The sequence below is a fragment of the Lynx rufus genome, unplaced genomic scaffold (assembly GCF_022079265.1).
Source record: "Lynx rufus isolate CCGP_SWC_20201006 ecotype Redwood Valley unplaced genomic scaffold, mLynRuf1.p SCAF_9, whole genome shotgun sequence".
Lineage (NCBI taxonomy): Eukaryota > Metazoa > Chordata > Mammalia > Carnivora > Felidae > Lynx > Lynx rufus.
In genome coordinates this window covers 31,185,339-31,202,983 of record NW_025814897.1, presented here as the reverse complement: position 1 = coordinate 31,202,983, position 17,645 = coordinate 31,185,339, and the positions used below count along the sequence as shown (strand labels likewise).

Sequence of the window (17,645 nt, the reverse complement as noted above, 5' to 3'; positions counted from 1 at the left end):
AGCTGATGTTCCTTCTCATCAAGTAAAACCAGAAATATTCTCTAATTCAGGCTGAGTATTTCTGTTTCTCCTAAGCTTGGCTTGTCATCCTGTCAGATGCAGTTAAAGTGGAAAGGAAAAGAAGAAGATGTGTGTGTCTCTCAAATGGAGCTTCTTCCAGAATCCCAGAGAGAGGTGAGACATCCACCCCCTTCCCCATTCTATACAAATGGTGACAAACCTCCTATTTCAGAAATGAAAAGGGGCCATGAGGGCCATGCTGAGTGCAGGTGAGAACATCATAGAAGCAAACCTCATCATGTGGAGATATGATGAGACATTCCCACCCCCCAGAGAGACATCCCTCTGTCCTCTCCCAAAGAGCAGGAAAGTAGAAAGGTGCCATCAACAAAGCCCAGTCAAGAAGCCACTTAGGTAAGAAGAGGGTCCCTCCCTCCTATTCCACTTCTCTTCTTCAGTTCTTCCAAGTTTAGGGCCTTGAATTAAAGTAGGGGGCAGAGCTGTAGCCCCCGTGGCTGCCTGAGAATGTTACTTAAGGAAACTCTCCCACATGGGAGAGTGTCAGGGAGCAGAGCACCAGGCCTTGCTCAGCTGGGAGGACAGTGGTGCTCTCCTGCTTCCAGGGGGCGCAGGAGCGGTGCTGCTCAATCAAGGTACTGGTTCCTGCCTAGGTGGGGTGTTTCAGTGAACTGTATCACAGGGCCTGCCATCTTCTCCTCGAAAACAATGACCTGGGAGAGAGAAGGGCTAGTGTATGACAGGAGCCGAGGTTTGTCTTGGAGCCAGATGAGGGTGCCTTAGGGGAAGGGATTGAGAAGCAGGTTGGAAGGAATGGGGACCCACAACTCATCAGCACCAAGGAGGAATACAGAAGGAGCTGGCTAAACCTTCTGCCCCCCCTCTCCTGCCCTAACCAACCTTAATAGACTGTCACCCGCAGCCCCCAGGGAAACACTGTGATACTGGGGAGGGCTGGGACAAGGGAAGGACTTGCAAGTATTCCCACCTGGTTGATGCCTTGATCCAACCAGGCACCTGGGAGGTAGAGGGTCTCCTGGGGTCCGATGTTCCAGTAGCGTCCAAGGTTTTGGCCATTGATGAATACAACCCCCTTCTCCCAGCCCTTTAAGCAGAGTGGGAAAGGGGTTAGTTTACCATGAAAGGCACTGAATATAAAGTCACATGAGAAGACAGAGATGGACACATGCCTTGCAGTCTTCTCTCAGCTTCCAAGATATCAGTATGAATGGATATTTTAACAGTCATGAGGTTAACACATGGGGTATTCTATCTCCTGTGTCCACTAGCTCTAAGCCTCCCCAGCAAGGCACCCAAGCTCAGACCTGGACCCTAAGAAGTATCATCAGGTGGTTCTTCTGCTTTGAATCCACTCCCCCTCTCCAGGGAGGCCCCAGAGACCCTTCAGAGAGGGCAACACAAAGACAGAGACTCTCTGGGTGCAGGTGATATAGAAGGCTCCAGCAAGGGCAAGTACAGGGGCTTGGGCTCAGAGCCCTCGGAGGGAAGACTGGAGAACCCAGGCAGTAAGGGGACTACAAACCTCCAGCTTCATGAAGGTGTCAAAAGGGGAAAGGGAAATTGACAAGACACCCAAAAAGAAAGCAGGGAACGTAGGTACTGCAGGGATAGGGCTCCATTTGTCGACGCTGAACCTATGAACAGAAGACAAGAAAGAAGAAGGGCACATTATCAGATCTGGACCCTATCCCGCACTCAATCACAAAGGCATCCCAAATTTTCACCACCTGTTAACCAGCATATCATGGAAATTCCCCAGTCTTTAGCGTTGGTACTGCCCCTACCCTGAGCAAGCTGCTCTGAGCTCTGGGTCTGTTTACACGTGATTGGGAGGAGCTAGGCCAGAGCAGGGCCTTCCTGGCTCTTATTACATGTTATCCATGGGTACACACACTTCATGGGGTCAGGACTCACCTCTGAAAGAAGCTCTTTTTCATATCCAAGCTGTAGATTCTGAATTTTTTCAAGGGAGAATCATTCAGATAGATATTTCCAATTAAACCTGTTGGAAGAAGCCAAGGAAACATGAATAAGGCCAAAGGAAGGGGCACAGCTGACCCAGCTAAGGCCCAGCACATACATGGAGAGTTTCTGGAAAGTTCAAGTGAAAATTCCTCCAGAAGTATATACTCCCTACAGTATATACTACAGAGCTCTTCACGTGGTATAAAACCTCCTCTAGAAATCCCAAAGGAGAGAAGAGTTAGTAATAGCAATATTTGCCAGGCCTTCTCTGGGACTTGCATGGAAGAGTACATCTAAGGGCAATGACAGAGCTGAGAATGTCATAGGGTGAGAACAGTCTCTGGTCTCTCTCTGAAGGGGAAACTCCCTTTTGGGTATGAGAATTCCAACACAATAAAATGAAGCCCAGTGGACAAATGATCAAGAGGTCACAACAGTTCTAACTTAGCTTCAAGGTCAGATTCAGTAGTGTCCCAAACTAAACAGACCTAATAACTCAGCCAGAAATCTTCTATATGGCCTAGGATTAAGGATATATTGTTTAAGTATTTGAATTGTGAACAGATGGCAATATGATTTGGGCATCTGAGTCTGAGGACCCATGCACACTTTTGCATAGTGATTAACTAGTGCCTGGGGGGAGGAGCCATCGATGTTGGTCCTGGAGCAGCTTCCAAGGTCCTCATAATCATGGAGCTGCTGAGTTTCTGAAGAGGGATTGTGAATAGGCTAGGGACCGTAAACAGGTTCCATGGAGCCTGTGGACTCTTAAATTGCAGGTACAGGTGTATGTGGGGGTAGGTCTATGACTTAAAAACACTGAACTTCTCCAGGGGTAAGAACTCCACAGTGAGAGTCCAAGGCACATCTTAATCAGGGACCTGGGAGGCAAAGACTGGGAACAGGGTCATGCTGGCAATCCCTTCCTGTCCCCAGGAGAGCGAAGGAAGTGAAGATGGGCCTGGAGATGGAGCTCCTTGGAGGAAGAAGCTGAGATCCAGAGAGTAACACCGGGGGGATTGCTTAGGGGAAAAGGAAGGTAAGCCTGGACAATGCTAGAAGCAACTGTGAGGCCTATCCAGAGAGGGCCAACCCCCAGGACCCAAGAAGCCCCCAGTGGCTGGGCCACAGTGCTTCCCTGGCAGGCAGGGAAGGGATGCACAAACTTCCTCATTACAAAGGCAAACACCCATGAGAGTTGGGAGGTCACCAGTGTCCCTTACAGTAGTAGGATTTATTTGTCTGAATTCTTATGTCACAACTTACATGAAACCACCCACATTTTGACAGATGAAAAGGAAGAGGCACATTTAAGCATAGAAGGTTTAGAAGACCAGGAAAAATAGAGGCATCTGGGTGGCTCAGTTTGCTGAGAATCCGACTCTTGATTTCGGCTCAGGTCATGATTTGACAGTCATGAGATCAAGCCCACGTCAGGTTCCATGCCAGGCATGGAGCCTGTTTGGGATTCTCTCTCTCCTTCTGCCCCTCCCCCACCTCTCTCAGCCTCTTTCAAAAAACAAACAAACAAACAAACAACCCAGGAAAAATAACATGAATTGGTAAAATATTCCTAGGGGAGCATACCATCAAGAGCATTTGTTTACTGTATGTACTAACTCCTCCTTCCCACCACAAATGAGATCATCAATGGATTTCCAAGGTGGATCAAGAAAAGAAATTGAGTGTGAAGATCCAAGAAGGCAAGGGTCCTATGCCATTTTTCGATTTCTGGGGATCCCCTTCCTTAAGTCTCACCACCCCCACCCCACCCCAAGCAGATTATCCCCTGATAAAGCAGACTGCAGCCCAGAGAGATGTGGAAAGGCTGGCTCAGTGTTTCCTGTGTGTTCACCATGGACATGTGGACAACATGCATAGGAAAGAGGTCAGAACCCAGGTGGGACTTTCAGGCCCACATCCACCTCCCTCCAGTGGGCCTCCATGACTCAGCTCCCTCCAATGGCCCTCTGCAACCCACCTGTCTCCAATAGGACTCTACAAACTTCTTCCTTCCAATGGGCCTCCATGACCCACCTGCCTTCAATGGGTTTCCACAATGGGCTCCCTCCAAAGGGCTACAATGGGCTACAATGACTCTACCTCATGAGAGTCAGCCTCCATGAACTGCTGGCATGCTGGTATGAAGAAAATATAGCCAGGCACTGCTAAGCACTAGAAGCTCTTCTCTTAGCACATGCTATGACCCACCTTTGCGCTGGTCATCAATATTATCCCCGTAGTTGACTCGCCCACGATTCTCCACCAAGATCCTCAGCCTGGTGTAACCCTGCCAGGAACATAGTGGTTGATGATGACTGCCTGATTACCCAGCCATAAGATTTCTTTGTGGAACCCCAATTATTCCCTGAACTCTGAGGATGGGGGTGAAAAAGTACCCACTGATCAGATACCAATGCTCTTCCCTTCTTGCCATCAGCAGCTCTGTGATTAAGAAGGCTCCCATCTTCTAGGTCTTCCTCTTTGACTCCCACCAAACCTATTCAGGAAGCAGCTGGTGCTAGCCATTACCCAGCTCCCCAGAATAACAAACCTGGATCAAGGGAATAACGATCTTCTTCTTTTCATAGTCCAAGAATCCTATAGACACTGTGTTCACAAATACCTGCCAAAGGAACAGACAGAAAGCATCCATGGGTCCACAGGAGAGTGGCATAAGAGGAATTTCTGCTAAGCAAAGAAAGGGGTAATATTATGTGTGTGTGGTGAATATGGGTGTTAGCCAGGCATAGGAGGAAAAATGGGCATTAGCCCATGATTGTAGTTGAAAAAGACAATGATGGGCCATTTCTACACACTGGTACCAGGCAGATACATGAGGACTCAGGAGAGAGAGTCAGATGTATATGGTAGGGCTGGATGACTACAAGGTCACAGGAATTAAGAGAAGACATTCCTACCTGTCCCCGGTCACGCACAAGACCACTAAGGACACCTGATGAAGCAATGGTAGTCTCATACAGAGTGTACCCAAATGACTGTCCATTTCCATTGTTTATTGGCAGGTTCTCCATATTGACTGGTTTTTCAGAATTGACTGGCTGTAGAGAGAAAAGTCGGGAAAGATGCAGACTAGGCAAAGGAGAAAAGAGGCACAAATTTCATCCTGAGTCTTCTCGGGGAGTGTGGAGTAGCAGACAGATCCTACCTGGGGCTGGCTGTGGGGCAAGGGGCCCTCTAGCCTTTTCTACTAGTTTGACTTCTCATTACACACACATGGAGAGCCAGTCCTGCCAACTGGTTCTCCAACCTCCAAAGTTCTGATTTTGACTTATCACATTAACCCATGGCTATCCAGGGTCACGCGTGTGTGTGAAGGCAATGGAATGAAGCCCAGCAATGTATCAGACCTGTGGCCTTTCAAACCGCCACCATTTCTGCATCACAGCACCCCCCTGAGTCAGCTCCAGGGTGCACCCTATTCTCAGAGAGGGATAGAGCCCACTCACAGGCCTCCTCACCTCCTCTCTGTCCACCCAGGCTGGAGAAAAAGACTTCCTACTGTGTTACCCAGTTTTTCTTCAAGTTCTTTTAACAAAAAGAACTTGAAGAAAAACTGGGTAACACAGTTCATACCCTAGCAAAAGTCTGTTCTCTTAACTCTGAGCTCTAACGTCATAAAACAGACCTCAAAGCTATCAAGCATTTTTTACCCCTCCACAGCCCTGCTTGCCCACCTAGCAACTGCCCTGGCTTCTCTACCCTGCTGCACTCACCTCCTCCATGTACTGCAGGGCATCCCACAGTGACAGGTAAAAATTCAGGCTCAAGGGCTCATATGCAATCTTGGGAAGAAGGTCAGGCTGGGGAGGGAGAGGAATACCTGCAACACAGACAAGAGGTCCATCCCAAAAAGTCATTGCCTCCTCCAGCCCCCCTAGCCACTGGCTCTTGTCCACAGCCCAGTGTGATCCTTTATTCTGGAGCCAAGATGTGAACAGTCTTAGACTGCCTGATTCCCACTGGGAAGGTAATGTGGGGGCGGGGGTGCAGGGGACTTTCTCATACCCTCAGGAGTCTTACCACCCAGAGAAAAGATGAAGCTGCAAGCACACAAACTATGATGAAAACAGTTTCTCAAACTTGCCTGTCCTTGTCTAGGGACATTCTTGCACATAGGTCAACTGGGGTTTAGGTGGGATAGTGAAGAAGTAACTCTTTAGGGGTCTCAGAGCACAAGTAAGGGCCCAAATTGGTGCTCAAGTCTGCTGACTGACAGGTACCTGAGATGGAGCCAAAGAAACTTCGGAGCTTGAAGTATTTAGCTGTGTAATCCCCCGCCTCTGTCAGCACAGCATCGTAGTCTGCAAGACACCAGGACACTGTCACTTGTCACCTGTATCACAGGACAGTGTCCGCAGCAGAAAAAAAGAGAAAGGAGAAGCTGGAGTATAGAAGCAGGGTCTTTTTCTCAGTAATCTGGGAGGCAAAACACTTTTCGGGTGAGCCATCAGTCAGAATACAATAAATACTAAATACTATAAAGTGACACCAAAAGTGCCATGGCCATAGCATGACCCTCAATTTCCTGCATCTTGCCTACCTTCTGTGGACTCGCAACCTAAAGGGAATCAGAGGTCACACATCTCAAGGGCCTAAAGAGGCTGCCCTCATTGAAGAATCTGCCTTCACCCTGCCTGTGCCTCTCATTTCCAAAGGCTCACAGGCATGTCCATGGGCTTCCATCTCCTACTGCTCTAGAAATTTAAAAGTGACAATCCAGACAAAACTATCCCTTCCCCGGGCACTCTAGAGCCGAATGCATTAAAGGTGCCAGATGCTGCCCCTAAATGATTCTCCATAAAAAGCCCCAGACATGCAAATGTGGCATGTTCCAGGGAAGGCCAGTGTTGGGGACTACTTACCATAGCTGGTGACATCAGACTTATAGTCATGAAAATGCATGGCTCCATTTATGAAGCCAAAGTTGGTGCCTCCATGGAACATGTAGAGGTTGATGGAGGAGCCAGCATCGAGAATGGCAGACACTGTTTTTAAAACCTCTGCAGCAGGAGGGGAGAGAGGGGATGTGCAGATGAGTCAGAGATTGGGACAAGCCTCTCAGCTTTTCTGATCCCCCAACCCCATCAAATTCAACTCCATAGCTCTGCCCTTCAGCTTCCACTAGAACCACAATCACAGAACATGAAGGGCATGAAGAGAAATGGGCCAGCACCACAGCCCCCGAGCTGCAGCCTTCCAGCTGTCGGTTCCACCATGTCCCTGATGACTACGATCAGAACAGTGTGCTGCTTGGGCTACCTCCACCCTTCTCAACCATTACTCACACTTGGAAAGATGCAAAAGACTGGACTCATAATTGGAGATGTTTAATTCTGATCACCTCCCCAATCCCACCTCTATGAGAAAATAAGCCAAAGATGTGAAAACATAACATCAAAGGAGAAATATCAAGTACTTTTATACACACACACACACACACACGTATTGGCAATCATATTGGAAAATATTAATTTTTTTTAAAACTCAGTATTGATGAATCTGTGGGAAATAAGTATTCTTGTTTAATAATAGTAAGAATTGCTAACATCTTGCCAGAGTACATGTATACTGAAATGTATACTGAAACTTCATTCATGTAGCAATTCTATTGCTAGGAACTTAAGCTAGGAAAAATAATATGCCAGGTATGCAAAACTGGATGTTCAAGAATGTTCACTGCAATGGTGTTCAATTAACAAAAACCACTGGGGGGTGCCTGGGTGACTTAGGCGTTGAGCTCAGGAGTTGAGCATCCAACTCTTGAATTTGGCTCAGGTCATGCTCCTGGGGTCATGAGATCAAGTCCTTCATCAGGGGCCCTGCACGGAGCATTGGAACCTGCTTAAGATTCTCTCGCTCTCCCTCTCTCTCTATCTCCCTGATCTCTAAAAAAAAAAAAAATTAATTAAAAATAAATTAAAAAAAACGAAAACCACTGGAAGCAACCTAAGTGTTCATCAATAAGAGAATGGCTAAATAAATCGTGTTTTAATCACCAACACCACAGGGTTCTTTGCATCCTTTAAAACAGTGATGGACTCTCTAATAGTGTGGAAGGCTCTCCATTTGTGTCAGTCACTGGCACAAGCAGGTAACACAGAGCAGATGTGACTGTATGTGTCCATATCTCTATCTGTGTGTGCGTACAGGGCTGCAGACAGAGATAGCAAACTGCTAGCACACTCTACAGCTGACCCTTGAACAACATGGGTTTGAGCTGTGCAGCTCCACTTATGTACACTTTTTTATAGTGCAGTGCTGTATTTTCTCTTCCATATGATTTTCTTAATAGCATTGTCTTCCCTCTAGCTTGCTTTGTTGTAATAATACAGTATATGATACATACCATGTACAAAATATGTGTTAATCAATTGTTCATGGTATCAGTAGGTTTTTGGTCAATAGCAGGCTATTAGTTATATTTGGGGTGAGTCAAAATTTATACCCATATTTCAACTGTGCAGGGGGTCAGCACCCTTAACCTGCACATTGTTCAACAGTCAACTGCATGTGTTTTTTCTGGGCTCTGGGATTTTTATTTCTTCTTTCTACATTATCTGTATTTACATGATGTTTGCAATAGGCACACGTTATTTATCTAATACAGAAACATGATAAAGTACTGTTAAAAGTCCTACCATTCTCTTTAAATGTCAAGACAAATGACTCTGGACTATCAAGATCTGACTATTACATGCAGATAATCCCAGGAGCCTTGCACCCTACAGCTTACTTACATCAATTAGCAGGTTATTTGGAACTGATTTTTACTTTGTAGGTCAATACATATGGTGGATATAGGTACCATAAAGCACTCACCAGAAGAATCCAGGATGTTGTGTGGGCCTCCCCACGAGTCAAACCACCCGGTCCAATACTCCATCACCATCTTGGGCTGAACCCTCTGGACACCACAAAATGAGAAGTTAGCTGGCCAAAAGAGGCAGAGGAAAGCTCTTCCTTCAGGGAAATCCTAGCCCCTCGACCCTCCCAACTCATCCCTGGCCACACACTCCTTGACTTAAGGTCTATCAAAAGCAGAGCACAGGTGAGGACCAAATGCACGAGCACCAGCTGAATCTCCACATGTGGCCTCCACACTTCAGGTGGAAAGTAGAACAAACTAACACGGTTGATGCAGGAGACACTGCTGCCTTAATGTGGTTTTAATGCTGCATATGGTGCTAGTGAGAAAACACAGAAATGTGTGTTCAATGTTAGTCTGCATTAGAATTCAGCATGTGCTGGGGCGCCTGGGTGACTCAGTCGGTTAAGCGTCCGACTTCGGCTCAGGTCACGATCTCGTGGTCCGGGAGTTCGAGCCCTGCGTCGGGCTCTGTGCTGACCGCTCAGAGCCTGGAGCCTGTTTCAGATTCTGTGTCTCCCTCTCTCTCTGACCCTCCCCCGTTCATGCTCTGTCTCTCTCTGTCTGAAAAATAAATAAACGTTAAAAAAATTAAAAAAAAAAAAAAGAATTCAGCTTGTGCTCCGAGAGTCTTTTCCTACATTGGTTTGCTTTCCAGGCCAAGCCAACCTTTGCCTATCCTCTCTCGGGAAAGGAGAATGTTATATCAGGATAATTCCATTTCTGAAGGGCATGCCGAGGATGCAGACCCCTCAGGTGCTGGAAGAGTCAGAGGGCTATAGAGTGGGCCCTTTCTTGAGATCTAGCTTAAACAAAAGTGTAAAACTGGACAAGAAAATCAGAGCACTATATAGCACACTTATTCACAGTTCAGGCGCTGCAGCCACAATAATTGGCTTCACACCTTGGCTAGGATGTTGAATAACAATTAAGTCTTTAATATTACCTCAGAGTACTGACTTTCGCATGGGATTGTCCCCAGGAAGCAGAAATCATTCCCAGAGCCATGCTTTATTCTGCCATGTTTTCAGAAGAACCAGAGCATCTGAGGGAGGTGTAAGGACTAATTTGCTGCTGTTTCAGGTTTCCTACTAGAGATCCTTCCTCATTCATCCTCATTTATCAAGTACTTTCTCTGTTAGTGATGGCCTTACATTTAGAGGACAACACATACAGAGCAACAAAATCTGGTCCACAGTGATGGGGTAGATTTATTATCTTATGAGTAGAAGATATCAACCCCACCAGAGTAAAGGTCAAAGTAGTCACAACAATTTTTTTAGCAAGACTGGTGGTATGGTTGTCTTTACAGCTGTCTCCCTCCCAAGAAGGGGATACACTATACCATGTTTAAGTCACTAAGGGAGAAGTAGATTCCAAGTGTCATGTCAATAGTCTCCAGTGCCAGGAAGGGATTTCCCAACTTGAGGGTGCCAGGGCCAAGGTATGGGGGTATCTACCAGTGGCCCAGGTCACTGCCCCACACAATGTGGTGAAGAGCCAGAACTCTGCCTCAGTCAACTGTGCTATACTCCCTCACCAGTAACTTACTGGGTGCTCTATTTGTTCTATAAATCTGTGCCCTTAACTGTAAAATGAGGAGACAGCTCACCTGGTTACTGGGAGAATTAAATGAGATATTACATGTACAGCCTTCAGCACATGATGCCTAGCACTTGGGAAGAGCTCAAGAAACCATCACTGGACATGGACATGAGGACCCAGCAAGGTTTTGACATCCCAAAGTAAGCAGAGCTGGAACTATCCTGTTTGAGTATTCAAAGCAGACTTTGATCTAAGTCCTCTTCCTTGAGGAAAACAGACATCCCTGAACTGTGGACAGAAAGGCCACTGGCAGTACCAGTCTGTCAGCAGGATGACCTGGCCTGGGTGCACAGGTGTGGGGCCGCTCTCTAAGGATGACTAGAAAGGAGCCAACATGAAGCCTTGCTATCCCAGGTGCTTTCCAAATATTACCTCATTTGATCCTCAACCCTATGAGAAGATACTACCATCATTCACACTTCACAGAAGAGGAAAGAGAAGCACAGAGAGATCACACTACAGAGTGGGCAGAGGGGAAGCTCACAAAATGCTATACCTGCCTTGGACAGCACTCAAGCACAATCCTACTCAGTTGCTGGGGAACTGTTTATTGGACACATATTTCCACAGGTAGGTCACAAACCCATGAGGACACAGACCCTACTATCTTAGTTACTTCAGGGTAAGAGGGCCTAGCCACACTCTACATGCAGAGCAGACACTCAGTGAACACTGGAGGAAGGAAGGCAAGGAGGAAGGGTCTGGACCCAGGTCCACCCAGACCTACTGTCTCTCCCCTGATCAGCCTAACAAAATCTCCCTGGGGTCAGTTCCCATCCTGCCCCATCTCTTCTCATTCCATTTGTCCCTCTAAACTCAAGTAGTAGCCACATCATACACATGGGCAGCCCTCATCTTCCACGGCTTCACACTTCCATGGTGACTTCAGATGGATGTGCCTTCGGATGCTACTTCTGCTCTACCAAACAAACAGGTGGGATGGAGAACAGCCCTACCATCTCTGTGGGCACCTATTCACGAGTGATATGAACACTCCAACAGCTCCACACTAGGCCTGGGATCAATGCCTACATCTAATAGGTGGTGACAATTTGGAGCATTCACACCCTTCAGTAAGACATGGTGAGAGATGGGGCCTCAGCTCTATGAATGGGCCATGGCCAGATTCCATCTGCCTCCTTAGGAAAGACAGACACATGAATTCTAGAGAAGAGAAATCAATCAGAATAGGATTTAACTGTAAATTCCCATCAACTTGAGAGATGTGGACTTATAGTTAGAAACTCTTTTCTCCTCTGACCTGGAATGGCTCAGGCCTCCCATCCTGCTGATGAAATAATCTTTCTAGGCCTAGAAACCTACAGGTTAAGGTCAGACACACAGTACAGGACAGGAAAGCATTTTTGTGGAGTCCACAAAATTATAGTCCAGAGCTTCTATGAGCAAACTGAGCCTAGAGCTCCAAAAAGGGCCCCTTTCTCAAGAGGCAGGAAACCACATTCATGCATCAGTCTATATAGCAACAACTCAGAGAAACTTCTCCACTTCTACACTGCTATTCTGACTGGGGGTGTGGCAACATGGGGACGGACAACAGGGGTTAGGAGCCACAGTGCAACAGGATGTCTGTGAGATGAAAGGCTGAGCGAGTCCTGAGTCCTTCTTCCCCTGTCCCAGAGCCCTGGGCATAGCTGCAGGTACCGCACACTTCCTGACAGAGGTTCTACTTGACTCTAAGACTTCCTACACTCATGCCAAGCAGAGCAGGCAGCTGCTCCTGGGCCAGACTTACCTGGACACTTAAGAGAAAGTTGGTTAATAACTGCAACTCATGCTGTGACTGCAAGTTGATGGTGGCCAGCACTGTGAACAGCAAGCAGAAAAGAGAAAGGATTGTCTTAAAGCCAGGGAGACATTCTGAATTAACCATGACCTTTCCCAATTCATCAGCAAAATAAATTAACTAATCTTGACATTGTTTCCCACCTCCAATTAGAGTTAAGTTCCTGTGATGTCAGGAGATTTATCTTATTCATCTTGGAAACTCTACCACTCAGCACAGAGCTTACAGGGCAGTCACTCACGAGGCATCTGTTCTTGATTAATGTAATTTTTACAATGAGAGTGTGCATTTCTGTTAGTTATTCTTTTGGAGGAGCCGAGAGTCTGATGTTTATTTTGCACCTCAAGTATCTAGTGCAAGGTGATGATCTAAATGAAAACTCCTCTTTTATTCCTTAGATGAGGACTAATTTTGTATTCCATTCCATAATGTGTCCATTCTATAATTTAAAATTATATTTTAAATGGCACCAGTGAGGGGTGCTTGGGTGACTTCGTTGGTTAAGCATCCAACTCTTGATTTTGGCTCAGGTCATGATCTCATGGTTCACGTGTTCGAGCCCTGCATCGGGCTCTGCACTGACAGCTCAGAGCCTGCTTGGCATTCTCTCTACAAACAAATAAACATTTAAAAATAATAATAAATGGCACCAGTGAAAGGTATGCTGGAGAAAGATGTGCTACATTTGGCTTGTGGCCATGGACCCTTTGACCTACCCCAGCTGCAGAACTTGGCTCTGAGGCTCCTTGCCTGCCTGTTGTCCACCTGGACAGTAGGACTCAGAGGCACTGGGCTTGGTCTTAGCTCCAGTGGGTCTGGGAATACATGACAGAGACTGGGCCAGCCTGCCAAGCTGGCTACCCTGACACTGTCCTGTTGGACATAAGCCACTGATTACCAGTGATTAAAAATAAACAATAGCTGAGGCTCTAAGAGATTAAAACATTTGCTTCAAGGTCACACAATTGGTGAGCAGCAGACTAGGGCTACAATCCCAGGCCCATCTGACACTGACCCATTGTCCTTGGATGTCACCATCCTCCAGCAATCTACTGGATAAGACTCTATATCGAGACCCCTCGTCACCTAAAGGAGAAACCTTGAAGACAAGAAGCCCGTCTGAAACTGAGCAGGCAAAAATCTCAGAAGTGAACAGGATTAGCATGGCTAACTGAACATAACAACTATTGCTAGCCTTCCTCACACTCCACTAAAATAAAAATGAAGGAATGCAAAAGTAGAAGTTTGTAAAAAACAAGACCTGAAGAGAAGACAAAGCAGAGAGGAAGTTTCAAGAAAATCTCAGAAGACTGCAAAGGGCAGCGGGTCAGTAAATGGCCTAGGAGAGTGGAAGAAGTTTCGACCACTCCCCACTTCCAGCCTAAGGACTTACCTGACGTCCCAGACACCATGCAGCCAGAGGACATCTCTGTCCCCTGCCTTACACACTCCTCAAGCCTCTTCCCCAGCTGCTTCCCCACTGGTGCCCAACCCCAGGGGACCACACTCTCTGGAAAAGCTGAGCCCGAGTGTCTCCAGGCTTGGAGGGATCTGTGCAGCAGAGTGTGGAGAGGTTTGCAGTGGGGCATAAGGGCCATCTCAGTCAGGGGATTCCTGCCCATTCCTCCTGCCTGACTCCAGCAACAGATCAAAGGATTCTTCTCTGGAAACACTTAAAAGCGCTAAAGAGATTATCTCCAAACACTGACATTTAAAGGCTTCCATCCTTTAAATAGCACACCCCGGCCCAACCCCTGCCCCAGCCTCTCCTGGCACTCATTGCCATGTGGCTGTTCAGTGCCTCCTCCTTCAACTGCTCAGACAAGAGCCAAACAATTGAGAAAAATCCCCTCGTGGAAGATTGAGCAGAACTGTTAAGTATTAAAAAAAAAAAAAAAAAGTAGCACATCCTCAAAGCAAGGTAAGAAAGATACTGTCCATTTAAAAAGTATGTCCTTGGGGCATCTGGGTGGCTTGGTTGAGCAACCCACTTTGGCTCAGGTCATGATCTCACAGTTTGTGAGTTCGAGCCCCGCGTCGGGCTCTGTGCTGACAGCTCAGAGCCTGGAGCCTACTTCAGATTCTGTGTCTCCCCCTCTCTCTACCCCTCCCCTGCTCATGCTCTGTGTCTCTCTGTCTCTCAATAATAAATAAACGTTAAAAAAAAAAAAAGTATGCCCTGAGAAAAGAAATATATTCAAGAAAATAAAATCCAGGAAATAAGAGAAAGATTACAGGACAGAAATTGAGGAAGTCATCCAGAATATGGAACTAAAGGGCAGAGATCAATCAAAAAGACAAGCAACTTAGATAATCGATATAAAAGCCCAATCTACAAATAACAGGAGTGACCAAAAGATCAGAAAAAAGAGGGAAAACATATCAAAAAAGAAAGAAAGAAAGAAAGAAAGAAAGAAAGCAAGCACTGACTAGATGTCCCACTGACAACAACCACAACTGTTTCAATTCAAATGACTCACAAAAGTGCCACAAAAGGAAAAGAATCTCACACCAAAGAACATCATTGTGAAATACCAGAATACCAAGGATAAAGGAAAATCCTGTAATTTTGTAGAAATGGGAAGGAAAAAATATACACAGAGAACATATAAAAGAAGGATCAGGAAACAGAATGTGCCTGTACCTCATCAGTGACAGCGGGCGCTAGAAAATCAGGGAACAGTGCCTTCACAGTTCCAGAGAGAACCAGAGGTCAGCCTCAGGTAGAGCTCCATCAGGTCAGGGGCAGCGGGGTCTCAGACACATCGGACTTGACACAGAATCTGATATATACAGATGTTTGAAACACAGTGTGACAGAAATTTGGAAGATCTTCGGTAAAGGTTTGTTTAAAAGAGAAAGGGGGGGGCACCTAAAACTAATGTAATATTGTGTGTCAACTATGTGTGCGTCAACTTAAATTAAAAAAAAAAATAAATAAAAGAGAAAGGGGGAAGGGGGGAGATTTAAAAAATTGAAAGGAAAAGAGAATAAACAGGATAATTACACCGAAAGTGAAAACCAAGCAACCGAAAGTCAGCCAGTTCACAAATACTGCCCAGAATATGGCTCGCACCGTAGCGGGTGGGAAGGGCATTTCCACGTGGTAATGCAGGCACCAAGAAACCAACCAGAATTATGACGTAGCCACACCGCCAGGAACGCTGCGGGCCCAGGTCTCGTACGGGGAGTGGAGGAGGAAGCCGGACTTCTGTGGCTTCATTTTTACACCTTGTGAATGTCTTACTTTAATTACATTTTTAACTAACTGAAAAAAGTCTTTCTGGGCAGCAAGCACGGCTCTGGAGGTCAGGGAGTTAGACGGCACCAGGAGGGGCTTGGCGGGGGCGGAGCCGGGGTTGGGGCGGGAAGGGCATGCCGAGGGCGGGGCCGGGGGGTGGGGCCGGGAGGGGCAAGGCGGGGGCGGAGCCAGGGTGAGGCAGAGAAGGGCACCGCGGGGGCGGCGCCCGAGTTGGCAGGGAGAGGCAAGGAGGGGCCGAAGCGGGGCGTGGGGAGGAGCATGGAGGGGGCATAGCCTGGAGAAGGGGCCTGGCGGGCGGGCGAGGGGAGGAGCGCGCCGTAGAGAGGGTATGGTGTCCAGCAACCTGCCTGGGAGACTCCCTAATGCACCGGAGGCCTTGCTCAGCACACTGCCGACACGCTAAAAATGTACACCAGCCTTCAAAGGGCCTTGCCTTCCCAGCACTGGCCACAGCTCCTCCTAGGCCCCACCGAGTGGCACGGGCCAGCGGAGGCCTTGGAAGTAGTCACAGGAGACAGTGCCACCGCGTGGAAATGGCGGGAATCGCTGCTGGTCCTTGAGGAACTCAATAGTCTAGGGAAAGGGCCTTCTGTTCATTCATCCAGCAGTCACGCCCTGGGGGCCCCCTGCTGGCGGGCGCTGGCCTAGGGCTGCAAAGATGAAAGTCCCTATCCGTTCAGTCTAGTGGAGGGGAGGGCGACGAAGAAGGAACTGGAAAGGGACATGCACTGCAGCAGGGGCAAGCCGATTGTGGGAGCCCGCAGGAAGCACCAGGCAGCTCATAAGAGGCCCTTCAACCACCATCATCTATGCAGAGGCTGAACCGAACCATGTCCAGGCACAGGAGTACAGCCTAACAAAACGGAACTTAGCACTGCAGTGAGACAGGTAAATAAAACAAACTACCCAGAATGTTAGAAGGCCAAATAAAGCAGGCCCAAAGAGCCGGGGGAGCTCCAGGAGGAGCTTGGGTGTTTGGAGGAAACCTCACTTGGAGGTGATCTCAGAGAAAAACGGGAGGAAATGGAATAGCTATGCAGGTATCTGCATGAAGGCTGGAGGTGTCCAGTATGTTCCAAGAACAGGTAGGAGGCCAGGAGGGTGGAGCAGGAGACACCTGGCCAGATCACAGAGGTCACAGGTCAAAGGATGCCCCTGGAGGTTTTTCTCATAGCTTGTGCTTCACTGTCAGCAAGGCAGAATGTACCTGAAGTTCAGGTGAGGCATGAGGTAATCCAAATGACATTTTCAAATACTATGTTCAGAAAAAGTTGTGCAGGAGTCAACAGTAAAAAGGAACATTAGTTCAGTGCTGTGGCAATAATGCATATGAGAACAGTGGTAACAGTTCAGATGCTAAAACTTGAATCTGGATAAATTTGAAGATAAAGATAAAGATAAAAAGAATTTGCTGATGGCTGTATGTCAGGCACACAGAAGGAGAGGTCTGAGAGTGCCTACAAAGTTTAGGGCCAGGGCAACTAGGGGAAATGGAGATGCAATTTACTGAGAATAAGAAGACTAAAAAGTGGGGCAGACTCTGGGAGGGAAACAGACAAGTTCAGTTCTCTGCTGGTTCCACTGAGACCTGCAGCCTTCCTGGGCACTGTGCCCAGTATGCAGATGCACACGTGAGGCAGGAGTTCAGGGAAGGTTGCTGACAGAAACAAGCATCTCACAGTTATCAACACACAGATCAGATTTAAAGTCACCTGGATGACACCACCAGGGCACTGAGTGTATGGAGGAGAGAATTCATTCCAAAGGGTGAGAAGTAAAGAATTTAAACATCAGAATTTGGAGACAGACATGTGACCAGCAGGAGATACCAAGAAGGAGCAGCCTGTGAGTTCAGAGAAAAAAGTAGGAAATTGGGTCTCAGACACCAAGGGTGGAAAACATTTCAAAGGGAAGAGATTGATGGCTGCTGATAAGTAAAATCAGAGAAGTCAGAGGCAATGAGGATGAACGCTTAAATTTATAACATGAGGTCAATGGCGATCTCAAAAAGAGCAGCAGCAGTGGAATGGTGAGGGTGGTAATGTGGTTCCCATGGTTTAAGAGAGAGGAGGGGAAAGGGC

General features: G+C 47.2%; 1 protein-coding gene across 1 annotated transcript in view; it reads right to left on the bottom strand.

Annotated features, from left to right (window-relative positions):
* Positions 1-644: 644 nt before the first annotated feature.
* Positions 645-17,645, bottom strand: part of LOC124506194 (beta-galactosidase-1-like protein 2) — a 50,331-nt gene continuing 33,330 nt past the window's right edge. The window contains exons 9-20 of the mRNA XM_047072211.1: positions 12,252-12,322; positions 8,848-8,932; positions 6,891-7,028; positions 6,249-6,329; positions 5,742-5,848; positions 4,926-5,066; positions 4,559-4,630; positions 4,216-4,294; positions 1,954-2,041; positions 1,562-1,673; positions 1,007-1,123; positions 645-731 (exon numbers count right to left, since the gene is read on the bottom strand). Coding sequence (XP_046928167.1) covers positions 645-731; positions 1,007-1,123; positions 1,562-1,673; positions 1,954-2,041; positions 4,216-4,294; positions 4,559-4,630; positions 4,926-5,066; positions 5,742-5,848; positions 6,249-6,329; positions 6,891-7,028; positions 8,848-8,932; positions 12,252-12,322 — 1,178 coding nt within the window. The remainder of the gene's footprint in view (positions 732-1,006; positions 1,124-1,561; positions 1,674-1,953; positions 2,042-4,215; positions 4,295-4,558; positions 4,631-4,925; positions 5,067-5,741; positions 5,849-6,248; positions 6,330-6,890; positions 7,029-8,847; positions 8,933-12,251; positions 12,323-17,645) is intronic.